At 52.0% G+C, this 14,005-nt stretch overlaps 1 protein-coding gene across 1 annotated transcript in view; it reads right to left on the bottom strand.

Moving 5' to 3' along the window:
- LOC116956744 (uncharacterized) overlaps positions 1–14,005 on the bottom strand; it is a 191,195-nt gene that overhangs the window by 88,733 nt on the left and 88,457 nt on the right. The window contains exons 20-21 of the mRNA XM_076057983.1: positions 12,898–13,047; positions 12,226–12,309 (exon numbers count right to left, since the gene is read on the bottom strand). Of these exons, the coding sequence (XP_075914098.1) occupies positions 12,226–12,309; positions 12,898–13,047 (234 nt within the window). The remainder of the gene's footprint in view (positions 1–12,225; positions 12,310–12,897; positions 13,048–14,005) is intronic.

Here is a 14,005-nt window from a genome sequence, read left to right as displayed (position 1 = left end):
TATGGGTCTCTGTGTGGTGAGTCTATGGGTCTCTGTTTGATGAGTCTGTGGGTCTCTGTTTGGTGAGTCTGTGGGTCTCTGTGTGGTGAGTCTATGAGTCTCTGTGTGGTGAGTCTATGGGTCTCTGTGTAGTGAGTCTATGGGTCTCTGTGTGGGGAGTCTATGGGTCTCTGTGTGGCGAGTCTGTGGGTCTCTGAGTGGTGGGCCTATGGGTCTGTGTGGTGAGTCTATGAGTCTCTCTGTGTGATGAGTCTATGGGTCTCTGTGTGATGAGTCTATGGCTCTCTGTGTGATGAGTCTATGGGTCTCAGTGTGTGATTCTATGGGTCTCTCTGTGTGGTGAGTCTATGGGTCTCTGTGTGGTGAGTCTGTGGCTCTGTGTGGTGAGTCTGTGGCTCTCTGTGTGGTGAGTCTATGGGTATCTGTGTGGTGAGTCTGTGGGTCTCTGTGTAGTGAGTCTATGGGTCTCTGTGTGGTGAGTCTGTGGGTCTCTGTGTGAGTAGTCTATGGGTCTCTGTGTGGTGAGTCTATGGCTCTCTGTATGATAAGTCTATGGGTCTGTGTGTGTGAGTCTATGGGTCTCTGTGTGATGAGTCTATGGGTCTCTGTGTGGTGAGTCTGTGGGTCTCTGTGTGGTGAGTCTATGGATCTCTGTGTGGCGAGTCTATGGGTCTCTGTGTGGTGAGTCTATGGGTCTCTGTGTGGTGAGTCTATGAGTCTCTCTGTGTGATGAGTCTATGGCTCTCTGTGTGATGAGTCTATGGCCCTCTGTGTGATGAGTCTATGGCTCTCTGTGTGATGAGTCTATGGGTCTCTGTGTGTGAGTCTATCGGTCTCTGTGTGGTGAGTCTATGAGTCTCTGTGTGGTCAGTCTATGAATCTCTCTGTGTGGTGAGTCTATGGGTCTCTGTGTGATGAGTCTATGGCTCTCTGTGTGATGAGTCTATGGGTCTCTGTGTGTGAGTCTATGGGTCTCTGTGTGATGAGTCTATGGGTCTCTGTGTGTGAGTATATGGGTCTCTGTGTGGTGAGTCTATGAGTCTCTGTGTGGTGAGTCTATGAGGCTCTCTGTGTGGTGAGTCTATGGGTCTCTGTGTGGTGAGTCTATGGGTCTCTGTGTAGTGAGTCTATGGGTCTCTGTGTGGGGAGTCTATGGGTCTCTGTGTGGTGAGTCTATGGGTCTCTGTGTGGTGAGTCTATGGGTCTCTGTTTGATGAGTCTGTGGGTCTCTGTTTGGTGAGTCTGTGGGTCTCTGTGTGGTGAGTCTATGAGTCTCTGTGTGGTGAGTCTATGGGTCTCTGTGTAGTGAGTCTATGGGTCTCTGTGTGGGGAGTCTATGGGTCTCTGTGTGGCGAGTCTGTGGGTCTCTGAGTGGTGGGCCTATGGGTCTGTGTGGTGAGTCTATGAGTCTCTCTGTGTGATGAGTCTATGGGTCTCTGTGTGATGAGTCTATGGCTCTCTGTGTGATGAGTCTATGGGTCTCAGTGTGTGATTCTATGGGTCTCTCTGTGTGGTGAGTCTATGGGTCTCTGTGTGGTGAGTCTATGGGTCTCTGTGTGGTGAGTCTGTGGCTCTGTGTGGTGAGTCTGTGGCTCTCTGTGTGGTGAGTCTATGGGTATCTGTGTGGTGAGTCTGTGGGTCTCTGTGTAGTGAGTCTATGGGTCTCTGTGTGGTGAGTCTGTGGGTCTCTGTGTGAGTAGTCTATGGGTCTCTGTGTGGTGAGTCTATGGCTCTCTGTATGATAAGTCTATGGGTCTGTGTGTGTGAGTCTATGGGTCTCTGTGTGATGAGTCTATGGGTCTCTGTGTGGTGAGTCTGTGGGTCTCTGTGTGGTGAGTCTATGGATCTCTGTGTGGCGAGTCTATGGGTCTCTGTGTGGTGAGTCTATGGGTCTCTGTGTGGTGAGTCTATGAGTCTCTCTGTGTGATGAGTCTATGGCTCTCTGTGTGATGAGTCTATGGCCCTCTGTGTGATGAGTCTATGGCTCTCTGTGTGATGAGTCTATGGGTCTCTGTGTGTGAGTCTATCGGTCTCTGTGTGGTGAGTCTATGAGCCTCTGTGTGGTCAGTCTATGAATCTCTCTGTGTGGTGAGTCTATGGGTCTCTGTGTGATGAGTCTATGGCTCTCTGTGTGATGAGTCTATGGGTCTCTGTGTGTGAGTCTATGGGTCTCTGTGTGATAAGTCTATGGGTCTCTGTGTGTGAGTATATGGGTCTCTGTGTGGTGAGTCTATGAGTCTCTGTGTGGTGAGTCTATGAGGCTCTCTGTGTGGTGAGTCTATGGGTCTCTGTGTGGTGAGTCTATGGGTCTCTGTGTAGTGAGTCTATGGGTCTCTGTGTGGGGAGTCTATGGGTCTCTGTGTGGTGAGTCTATGGGTCTCTGTGTGGTGAGTCTATGGGTCTCTGTTTGATGAGTCTGTGGGTCTCTGTGTGGTGAGTCTGTGGGTCTCTGTGTGGTGAGTCTATGGGTCTCTGTGTGGTGAGTCTATGGGTCTCTGTGTAGTGAGTCTATGGGTCTCTGTGTGGTGAGTCTATGGGTCTCTGTGTGGCGAGTCTGTGGGTCTCTGAGTGGTGGGCCTATGGGTCTGTGTGGTGAGTCTATGAGTCTCTCTGTGTGATGAGTCTATGGGTCTCTGTGTGATGAGTCTATGGCTCTCTGTGTGATGAGTCTATGGGTCTCAGTGTGTGATTCTATGGGTCTCTCTGTGTGGTGAGTCTATGGGTCTCTGTGTGGTGAGTCTATGGGTCTCTGTGTGGTGAGTCTGTGGCTCTCTGTGTGGTGAGTCTGTGGCTCTCTGTGTGGTGAGTCTATGGGTATCTGTGTGGTGAGTCTGTGGGTCTCTGTGTAGTGAGTCTATGGGTCTCTGTGTGGTGAGTCTATGGCTCTCTGTGTGGTGAGTCTATGGCTTTCTGTGTGGTGAGTCTGTGGCTCTCTGTGTGATGAGTCTGTGGGTCTCTGTGTGGTCTCTATGGTTCTCTGTGTGAGTGAGTCTGTGGGTCTCTGTGTGAGTAGTCTATGGGTCTCTGTGTGGTGAGTCTATGGCTGTCTGTGTGATGAGTCTATGGGTCTGTGTGTGTGAGTCTATGGGTCTCTGTGTGGTGAGTCTATGGGTCTCTGTGTGGTGAGTCTGTGGGTCTCTGTATGGTGAGTCTGTGGGTCTCTGTGTGATGAGCCTATGGGTCTCTGTGTGGTGAGTCTATGGGGCTCTGTGTGGTGAGTCTATGGCTCTCTGTGTGGTGAGTCTGTGGGTCTCTGTGTGATGAGTCTATGGGTCTCTGTGTGGTGAGTCTGTGAGTCTCTGTGTGGTGAGTCTATGAGTCTCTCTGTGTGGTGAGTCTATGGGTCTCTGTGTGGTGAGTCTATGGGACTCTGTGTAGAGAGTCTATGGGTCTCTGTGTGGGGAGTCTATGGGTCTCTGTGTGGTGAGTCTGTGGGTCTCTGTTTGATGAGTCTGTGGGTCTCTGTGTGGTGAGTCTGTGGGTCTCTGTGTGGTGAGTCTATGGGGCTCTGTGTGGTGAGTCTATGGGTCTCTGTGTGGTGAGTCTATGGGTCTCTGTGTGGCGAGTCTGTGGGTCTCTGTGTGGTGGGCCTATGGGTCTGTGTGGTGAGTCTATGAGTCTCTCTGTGTGATGAGTCTATGGGTCTCTGTGTGATGAGTCTATGGGTCTCTGTGTGGTGAGTCTATGGATATCTGTGTCGTGAGTATATGACTCTGTGTGAGTGAGTCTATGGGTCTCTGTGTGAGTGAGTCTATGGGTCTCTGTGTGGTGAGTCTGTGGGACTCTGTGTGAGTAGTCTATGGGTCTCTGTGTGGTGAGTCTATGGCTGTCTGTGTGATGAGTCTATGGGTCTGTGTGTGTGAGTCTATGGGTCTCTGTGTGGTGAGTCTATGGGTCTCTGTGTGGTGAGTCTGTGGGTCTCTGTATGGTGAGTCTGTGGGTCTCTGTGTGATGAGCCTATGGGTCTCTGTGTGGTGAGTCTATGGGGCTCTGTGTGGTGAGTCTATGGCTCTTTGTGTGGTGAGTCTGTAGGTCTCTGTGTGATGAGTCTATGGGTCTCTGTGTGGTGAGTCTATGGGTCTCTGTGTGGTGAGTCTATGGCTCTCTGTGTGGTGAGTCTGTGGGTCTCTGTGTGATGAGTCTATGGGTCTCTGTGTGATGAGTCTGTGGGTCTCTGTGTGGTGAGCCTATGGGTCTCTGTGTGGTGAGTCTATGGGTCTCTGTGTGGTGAGTCTATGGGTCTCTCTGTGGTGAGTCTGTGGCTCTCTGTGTGAGTGAGTTTGTGGGTCTCTGTGTGAGTAGTCTATGGGTCTCTATGTGGTGAGTCTATGGCTCTCTGTGTGATTAGTCTATGGGTCTGTGTGTTTGAGTCTATGGGTCTCTGTGTGGTGAGTCTATGGGTCTCTGTCTGGTGAGTCTGTGGGTCTCTGTGTGGTGAGTCTATGGGTCTGTGTGGTGAGTCTATGGCTCTCTGTGTGGTGAGTCTATGAGTCTCTGTGTGGTCAGTCTATGAATCTCTCTGTGTGGTGAGTCTATGGGTCTCTGTGTGATGAGTCTATGGCTCTCTGTGTGATGAGTCTATGGGTCTCTGTGTGTGAGTCTATGGGTCTCTGTGTGATGAGTCTATGGGTCTCTGTGTGTGAGTATATGGGTCTCTGTGTGGTGAGTCTATGAGTCTCTGTGTGGTGAGTCTATGAGTCTCTCTGTGTGGTGAGTCTATGGGTCTCTGTGTGGTGAGTCTATGGGTCTCTGTGTAGTGAGTCTATGAGTCTCTGTGTGGTGAGTCTATGAGTCTCTCTGTGTAGTGAGTCTATGGGTCTCTGTGTGGTGAGTCTATGGGTCTCTGTGTGATGAGTCTATGGCTCTCTGTGTGATGAGTCTATGGGTCTCAGTTTGTGATTATATGGGTCTCTCTGTGTGGTGAGTCTATGGGTCTCTGTGTGGTGAGTCTATGGGTCTCTGTGTGGTGAGTCTGTGGCTCTCTGTGTGGTGAGTCTGTGGCTCTCTGTGTGGTGAGTCTATGGGTATCTGTGTGGTGAGTCTGTGGGTCTCTGTGTAGTGAGTCTATGGGTCTCTGTGTGGTGAGTCTGTGGGTCTCTGTGTGAGTAGTCTATGGGTCTCTGTGTGGTGAGTCTATGGCTCTCTGTATGATAAGTCTATGGGTCTGTGTGTGTGAGTCTATGGGTCTCTGTGTGATGAGTCTATGGGTCTCTGTGTGGTGAGTCTGTGGGTCTCTATGTGGTGAGTCTATGGATCTCTGTGTGGCGAGTCTATGGGTCTCTGTGTGGTGAGTCTATGGGTCTCTGTGTGGTGAGTCTATGAGTCTCTCTGTGTGATGAGTCTATGGCTCTCTGTGTGATGAGTCTATGGCCCTCTGTGTGATGAGTCTATGGCTCTCTGTGTGATGAGTCTATGGGTCTCTGTGTGGTGAGTCTATGAGTCTCTGTGTGGTCAGTCTATGAATCTCTCTGTGTGGTGAGTCTATGGGTCTCTGTGTGATGAGTCTATGGCTCTCTGTGTGATGAGTCTATGGGTCTCTGTGTGTGAGTCTATGGATCTCTGTGTGATGAGTCTATGGGTCTCTGTGTGTGAGTATATGGGTCTCTGTGTGGTGAGTCTATGAGTCTCTGTGTGGTGAGTCTATGAGGCTCTCTGTGTGGTGAGTCTATGGGTCTCTGTGTGGTGAGTCTATGGGTCTCTGTGTAGTGAGTCTATGGGTCTCTGTGTGGGGAGTCTATGGGTCTCTGTGTGGTGAGTCTATGGGTCTCTGTGTGGTGAGTCTATGGGTCTCTGTTTGATGAGTCTGTGGGTCTCTGTGTGGTGAGTCTGTGGGTCTCTGTGTGGTGAGTCTATGGGTCTCTGTGTGGTGAGTCTATGGGTCTCTGTGTAGTGAGTCTATGGGTCTCTGTGTGGGGAGTCTATGGGTCTCTGTGTGGCGAGTCTGTGGGTCTCTGAGTGGTGGGCCTATGGGTCTGTGTGGTGAGTCTATGAGTCTCTCTGTGAGATGAGTCTATGGGTCTCTGTGTGATGAGTCTATGGCTCTCTGTGTGATGAGTCTATGGGTCTCAGTGTGTGATTCTATGGGTCTCTCTGTGTGGTGAGTCTATGGGTCTCTGTGTGGTGAGTCTATGGGTCTCTGTGTGGTGAGTCTGTGGCTCTCTGTGTGGTGAGTCTGTGGCTCTCTGTGTGGTGAGTCTATGGGTATCTGTGTGGTGAGTCTGTGGGTCTCTGTGTAGTGAGTCTATGGGTCTCTGTGTGGTGAGTCTATGGCTCTCTGTGTGGTGAGTCTATGGCTTTCTGTGTGGTGAGTCTGTGGCTTTCTGTGTGATGAGTCTGTGGGTCTCTGTGTGGTCTCTATGGTTCTCTGTGTGGTGAGTCTATGGGTCTCTGTGTAGTGAGTCTATGGGTCTCTGTGTGGGGAGTCTATGGGTCTCTGTGTGGCGAGTCTGTGGGTCTCTGAGTGGTGGGCCTATGGGTCTGTGTGGTGAGTCTATGAGTCTCTCTGTGTGATGAGTCTATGGGTCTCTGTGTGATGAGTCTATGGCTCTCTGTGTGATCAGTCTATGGGTCTCAGTTTGTGATTATATGGGTCTCTCTGTGTGGTGAGTCTATGGGTCTCTGTGTGGTGAGTCTATGGGTCTCTGTGTGGTGAGTCTGTGGCTCTCTGTGTGGTGAGTCTGTGGCTCTCTGTGTGGTGAGTCTATGGGTATCTGTGTGGTGAGTCTGTGGGTCTCTGTGTAGTGAGTCTATGGGTCTCTGTGTGGTGAGTCTGTGGGTCTCTGTGTGAGTAGTCTATGGGTCTCTGTGTGGTGAGTCTATGGCTCTCTGTATGATAAGTCTATGGGTCTGTGTGTGTGAGTCTATGGGTCTCTGTGTGATGAGTCTATGGGTCTCTGTGTGGTGAGTCTGTGGGTCTCTATGTGGTGAGTCTATGGATCTCTGTGTGGCGAGTCTATGGGTCTCTGTGTGGTGAGTCTATGGGTCTCTGTGTGGTGAGTCTATGAGTCTCTCTGTGTGATGAGTCTATGGCTCTCTGTGTGATGAGTCTATGGCCCTCTGTGTGATGAGTCTATGGCTCTCTGTGTGATGAGTCTATGGGTCTCTGTGTGGTGAGTCTATGAGTCTCTGTGTGGTCAGTCTATGAATCTCTCTGTGTGGTGAGTCTATGGGTCTCTGTGTGATGAGTCTATGGCTCTCTGTGTGATGAGTCTATGGGTCTCTGTGTGTGAGTCTATGGATCTCTGTGTGATGAGTCTATGGGTCTCTGTGTGTGAGTATATGGGTCTCTGTGTGGTGAGTCTATGAGTCTCTGTGTGGTGAGTCTATGAGGCTCTCTGTGTGGTGAGTCTATGGGTCTCTGTGTGGTGAGTCTATGGGTCTCTGTGTAGTGAGTCTATGGGTCTCTGTGTGGGGAGTCTATGGGTCTCTGTGTGGTGAGTCTATGGGTCTCTGTGTGGTGAGTCTATGGGTCTCTGTTTGATGAGTCTGTGGGTCTCTGTGTGGTGAGTCTGTGGGTCTCTGTGTGGTGAGTCTATGGGTCTCTGTGTGGTGAGTCTATGGGTCTCTGTGTAGTGAGTCTATGGGTCTCTGTGTGGGGAGTCTATGGGTCTCTGTGTGGCGAGTCTGTGGGTCTCTGAGTGGTGGGCCTATGGGTCTGTGTGGTGAGTCTATGAGTCTCTCTGTGAGATGAGTCTATGGGTCTCTGTGTGATGAGTCTATGGCTCTCTGTGTGATGAGTCTATGGGTCTCAGTGTGTGATTCTATGGGTCTCTCTGTGTGGTGAGTCTATGGGTCTCTGTGTGGTGAGTCTATGGGTCTCTGTGTGGTGAGTCTGTGGCTCTCTGTGTGGTGAGTCTGTGGCTCTCTGTGTGGTGAGTCTATGGGTATCTGTGTGGTGAGTCTGTGGGTCTCTGTGTAGTGAGTCTATGGGTCTCTGTGTGGTGAGTCTATGGCTCTCTGTGTGGTGAGTCTATGGCTTTCTGTGTGGTGAGTCTGTGGCTTTCTGTGTGATGAGTCTGTGGGTCTCTGTGTGGTCTCTATGGTTCTCTGTGTGAGTGAGTCTGTGGGTCTCTGTGTGAGTAGTCTATGGGTCTCTGTGTGGTGAGTCTATGGCTGTCTGTGTGATGAGTCTATGGCTCTGTGTGTGTGAGTCTATGGGTCTCTGTGTGGTGAGTCTATGGGTCTCTGTGTGGTGAGTCTGTGGGTCTCTGTATGGTGAGTCTGTGGGTCTCTGTGTGATGAGCCTATGGGTCTCTGTGTGGTGAGTCTATGGGGCTCTGTGTGGTGAGTCTATGGCTCTCTGTGTGGTGAGTCTGTGGGTCTCTGTGTGATGAGTCTATGGGTCTCTGTGTGGTGAGTCTGTGAGTCTCTGTGTGGTGAGTCTATGAGTCTCTCTGTGTGGTGAGTCTATGGGTCTCTGTGTGGTGAGTCTATGGGTCTCTGTGTAGAGAGTCTATGGGTCTCTGTGTGGGGAGTCTATGGGTCTCTGTGTGGTGAGTCTGTGGGTCTCTGTTTGATGAGTCTGTGGGTCTCTGTGTGGTGAGTCTGTGGGTCTCTGTGTGGTGAGTCTATGGGGCTCTGTGTGGTGAGTCTATGGCTCTCTGTGTGGTGAGTCTATGGGTCTCTGTGTGGCGAGTCTGTGGGTCTCTGTGTGGTGGGCCTATGGGTCTGTGTGGTGAGTCTATGAGTCTCTCTGTGTGATGAGTCTATGGGTCTCTGTGTGATGAGTCTATGGGTCTCTGTGTGGTGAGTCTATGGATCTCTGTGTCGTGAGTATATGACTCTGTGTGAGTGAGTCTATGGGTCTCTGTGTGAGTGAGTCTATGGGTCTCTGTGTGGTGAGTCTGTGGGACTCTGTGTGAGTAGTCTATGGGTCTCTGTGTGGTGAGTCTATAGCTGTCTGTGTGATGAGTCTATGGGTATGTGTGTGTGAGTCTATGGGTCTCTGTGTGGTGAGTCTATGGGTCTCTGTGTGGTGAGTCTGTGGGTCTCTGTATGGTGAGTCTGTGGGTCTCTGTGTGATGAGCCTATGGGTCTCTGTGTGGTGATTCTATGGGGCTCTGTGTGGTGAGTCTATGGCTCTTTGTGTGGTGAGTCTGTGGGTCTCTGTGTGATGAGTCTATGGGTCTCTGTGTGGTGAGTCTATGGGTCTCTGTGTGGTGAGTCTATGGCTCTCTGTGTGGTGAGTCTGTGGGTCTCTGTGTGATGAGTCTATGGGTCTTTGTGTGATGAGTCTGTGGGTCTCTGTGTGGTGAGCCTATGGGTCTCTGTGTGGTGAGTCTATGGGTCTCTGTGTGGTGAGTCTATGGGTCTCTCTGTGGTGAGTCTGTGGCTCTCTGTGTGAGTGAGTCTGTGGGTCTCTGTGTAAGTGAGTCCGTGGGTCTCTGTGTGAGTAGTCTATGGGTCTCTATGTGGTGAGTCTATGGCTCTCTGTGTGATTAGTCTATGGGTCTGTGTGTTTGAGTCTATGGGTCTCTGTGTGGTGAGTCTATGGGTCTCTGTCTGGTGAGTCTGTGGGTCTCTGTGTGGTGAGTCTATGGGTCTGTGTGGTGAGTCTATGGCTCTCTGTGTGGTGAGTCTATGAGTCTCTGTGTGGTGAGTCTATGAGTCTCTCTGTGTGGTGAGTCTATGGGTCTCTGTGTGGTGAGTCTGTGGGTCTCTGTGTGGTGAGTCTGTGGCTCTCTGTGTGGTGAGTCTATGGGTCTCTGTGTGGTGAGTCTATGGGTCTCTGTGTGGCGAGTCTATGGGTCTCTGTGTGGTAAGTCTATGAGTCTCTGTGTGGTGAGTTTATGAGTCTCTCTGTGTGGTGAGTCTATGAGTCTCTGTGTGGTGAGTCTATGGGTCTCTGTGTAGTGAGTCTATGGGTCTCTGTGTGGTGAGTCTATGGCTCTCTGTGTGGTGAGTCTGTGGCTCTCTGTGTGATGAGTCTGTGGGTCTCTGTGTGGTGAGTCTATGGCTCTCTGTGTGGTGAGTCTGTGGCTCTCTGTGTGATGAGTCTGTGGGTCTCTGTGTGGTGAGTCTGTGGCTCTCTGTGTGAGTGAGTCTGTGGGTCTCTCTGTGGCGAGTCTGTGGGTCTCTGTGTGGTGGGTCTATGGGTCTGTGTGGTGAGTCTATGAGTCTCTCTGTGTGATGAGTCTATGGGTCTCTGTGTGATGAGTCTATGGCTCTCTGTGTGATGAGTCTATGGATCTCTGTGTGTGTCTATGGGTCTCTGTGTGGTGAGTCTATGAGTCTCTGTGTGGTTAGTCTATGGCTCTCTGTGTGGTGAGTCTATGGGTCTCTGTGTGGTGAGTCTATGGGTCTCTGTGTGGTGAGTCTATGGGTCTCTGTGTGGTGAGTCTATGGGTCTCTGTGTGGTGAGTCTATGGGTCTCTGTGTGATTAATCTGTGGGTCTCTGTGTGGTGAGTCTGTTGCTCTATATGTGGTCTCTATGGGTCTCTGTGTGATGAGTCTATGGGTCTCTGTGTGGTCTCTATGGGTCTCTGTGTGGTGAGTCTATGGGTCTCTGTCTGAGTCTATGGGTCTCTGTGTGAGTCTGTGGGTCTCTGTGTGGTCTCTATGTGTCTCTGTGTGAGTGAGTCTATGGGTCTCTGTGTGATGAGTCTATTATTCTCTGTGTGGTGAGTCTTTGGGTCTCTGTGTGGTGAGTCTATGGGTCTCTGTGTGGTCTCTGTGTGGTGAGTCTATGACTCTCTGTGTGGTGAGTCTATGGCACTCTGTGTGGTGAGTCTATGGGTCTCTGTGTGGTGAGTCTATGGGTCTTTGTGTGGTCTCTATGGGTCTGTGTGTGGTGAGTCTATGGGTCTCTGTGTGCTGAGTCTATGAGTCTCTGTGTGGTGAGTCTATGGGTCTCTGTGGGTCTCTGTGTGGTGAGTCTATGGGTCTCTGTGTGGTGAGTCTGTGGGTCTCTGTGTGGTCTCTATGGGTCTCTGTGTGGTGAGTCTGTGGGTCTCTGTGTGGTGAGTCTATGGGTCTCTGTGTGGTGAGTCTATGGCTCTCTGTGTGGTCTCTATGGGTCTCTGTGTGGTGAGTCTATGAGTATCTGTGTGGTGAGTCTGTGGGTCTCTGTGTGATGAGTCTGTGGGTCTCTGCGTGGTGAGTCTATGGGTCTCTGTGTGGTGAGTCTATGGGTCTCTGTGTGATGAGTCTATGGGTCTCTGTGTGGTGATTCTGTGGGTCTCTGTGTGGTGAGTCTATGGGTCTCTGTGTGGTGAGTCTATGGGTCTCTGTGTGGTCTCTATGATTCTCTGTGTGGTGAGTCTGTGGGTCTCTGTGTGGTGAGTCTATGGCTCTCTGTGTGGTCTCTATGGGTCTCTGTGTGGTGAGTCTGTGGGTCTCTGTGTGGTGAGTCTGTCGCTCTCTGTGTGGTCTCTATGGGTCTCTGTGTGGTGAGTCTGTGGGTCTCTGTGTGGTGAGTCTATGGGTCTCTGTGTGATGAGTCTATGGGTCTCTGTGTGGTGATTCTGTGGGTCTCTGTGTGGTGAGTCTATGGGTCTCTGTGTGGTGAGTCTATGGGTCTCTGTGTGGTCTCTATGATTCTCTGTGTGGTGAGTCTGTGGGTCTCTGTGTGGTGAGTCTATGGCTCTCTGTGTGGTCTCTATGGGTCTCTGTGTGGTGAGTCTGTGGGTCTCTGTGTGGTGAGTCTGTCGCTCTCTGTGTGGTCTCTATGGGTCTCTGTGTGGTGAGTCTGTGTGTCTCTGTGTGGTGAGTCTATGACTCTGTGTGGTGAGTCCGTGGCTCTCTGTGTGGTCTCTATGGGTCTATTTGTGGTGAGTCTATGGGTCTCTGTGTGGTCTCTATGATTCTCTGTGTGTTGAGTCTGTGGGTCTCTGTGTGGTGAGTCTATGGCTCTCTGTGTGGTCTCTATGGGTCTCTGTGTGGTGAGTCTGTGGGTCTCTGTGTGGTGAGTCTATGGCTCTCTGTGTGGTCTCTATGGGTCTATGTGTGGTGAGTCTATGGGTCTCTGTGTGGTCTCTATGATTCTCTGTGTGGTGAGTCTGTGGGTCTCTGTGTGGTGAGTTTATGGCTCTCTGTGTGGTCTCTATGGGTCTCTGTGTGGTGAGTCTATGGGTCTCTGTGTGGTCTCTATGATTCTCTGTGTGGTGAGTCTGTGGGTCTCTGTGTGGTGAGTCTATGGCTCTCTGTGTGGTCTCTATGATTCTCTGTGTGGTGAGTCTGTGGCTCTCTGTGTGGCCACGGTACCGCTCACGGTGAAGCGGCCTCACCTCTGATCCCCGGCTGCCCAGGCCGTCCCGGCTGGCCGGTGTCACCGGGCCTGCCGGGGATTCCGCGGTCGCACGGGCCCGAGTCTACGGTGACGGAACAACGGCGGTGACCGCGGCAAAACGCGTCGCTCAGCTGGGGCGGCCGCGACAGCGAACCCGGCCTCCACCACAACCAACCACAACCACCGCCACCACAACCGCGACCTCCAACCACAACCATCCACAACCACAACCGCCACCACAACCAACCACAACCACCGCCACCACAACCGCGGCCTCCACCACAACCGCGACCGCCACCACAGCCATCCACAACCGTGGCCTCCGCCACAACCAACCACAACCACCGCCACCACAACCGCGACCGCCACCACAACCAACCACAACCACCGCCACCGCCACTGCCACCACAACCAACCACAACCGCGGCCTCCACCACAACCAACCACCACAACCGCGACCGCCACCACAACCGCCACCACAACCACCGCCACCACAACCGCCAACACAACCACCGCCACAACCACCACCGCCACCACCGCCACCACAACTACCACCACCACCGCCAACACAACCACCGCCACAACCACCACAACCACCACCACCACCACAACCACCACCACCACCGCCACCACCACCGCCACAGCCACTACCACCGCTTTCCTCCCTCACCTCCAGGTTGGCCCACGGGGCCTTGAGGCCCTGGGGTCCCGGGCCTCCCGCTGGGCCCGGGGATCCCCAGGCCGGGTACCCCGGTGTCCCCCTTGGAGCCCCTCTCCCCGGGCAAGCCGGGGGGTCCCGCTTGTGTCTGCCCAGCGTAGCCTGAAGGGGTTCAGGAGGTGAGAGGGGAGGGGGTGGAAGGGGGTTAGGGGGTCAGTGCTGTGGGTTGTGGGTTCGTCGTCGTCATCATCGTCATCGGCGTCGTCGTCGTCATCATCGTCATCAGCGTCATCAGTGTCATCGTCATCATCATCGTCATCATTATCAGCGTCATCATCAGCGTCGTCGTCACCATTATCGTCGTGATCATCAGTGTCATCGTCATCATCAGTGTCACCGTCATCGGCGTCATAATCATCATCGTCAGCATCATCACCATCGTCATCATCAGCGTCGTCATCATCAGCGTCGTCATCGTCATCAGCGTCATCATCATCGTTATCATCATCATCATCAGCATCGTCATCATTATCGTCGTCGTCGTCATCATCATCAACATCATCGTCATCAGCGTCATCATGATCGTCATCATCATTATCGGCACCAGCCTCATTATCATCATCGGCATCATCCTGATCGTCATCGTCATCAGCGTCATCGTCATCGGCAGCATCACCGTCAGCACCATCATCATCATCACCTTCATGACGATCTTTAGCGTCAGCAGTGGCATCATTATCAGCAGCGTCATCAACGCCATCGTCAGCGTGATAATCAGCAGCGTCATAATCAGCAGCAGCATCATCAGCACCATCATCAGCGTCATCATCAGCAGCAGCGTCATCAATACGATCATCATCATCAGCGTCATCATCATCAGCATCATCATCAGCGTCATCATCATTAACGTCATCATCATCCGCGTCAGCATCATCATCAGCGTCATCGTCAGCGTCATCATCAGCATCAACGTCATCATCAGCGTCATCATCATTAGCGTCATCATCAGCATCATCATCAGGGGCATCATCATCAGCGTCATCATCAGCGTCACCATCATCCGCGTCATCATCAGCAGCAGTATCATCATCAGTGTCATCATCAGCGTCATTATCATCAG

This window comes from Petromyzon marinus, assembly GCF_048934315.1.
Source record: "Petromyzon marinus isolate PM22_M1 ecotype Great Lakes invasive population chromosome 67 unlocalized genomic scaffold, UKy_Petmar_22M1.pri1.0 chr67_unloc.2, whole genome shotgun sequence".
NCBI classification, from domain to species: Eukaryota; Metazoa; Chordata; class Hyperoartia; order Petromyzontiformes; family Petromyzontidae; genus Petromyzon; species Petromyzon marinus.
Note: the sequence above shows the minus strand (reverse complement) of the source record. Positions and strands in the feature narration are given on the sequence as shown.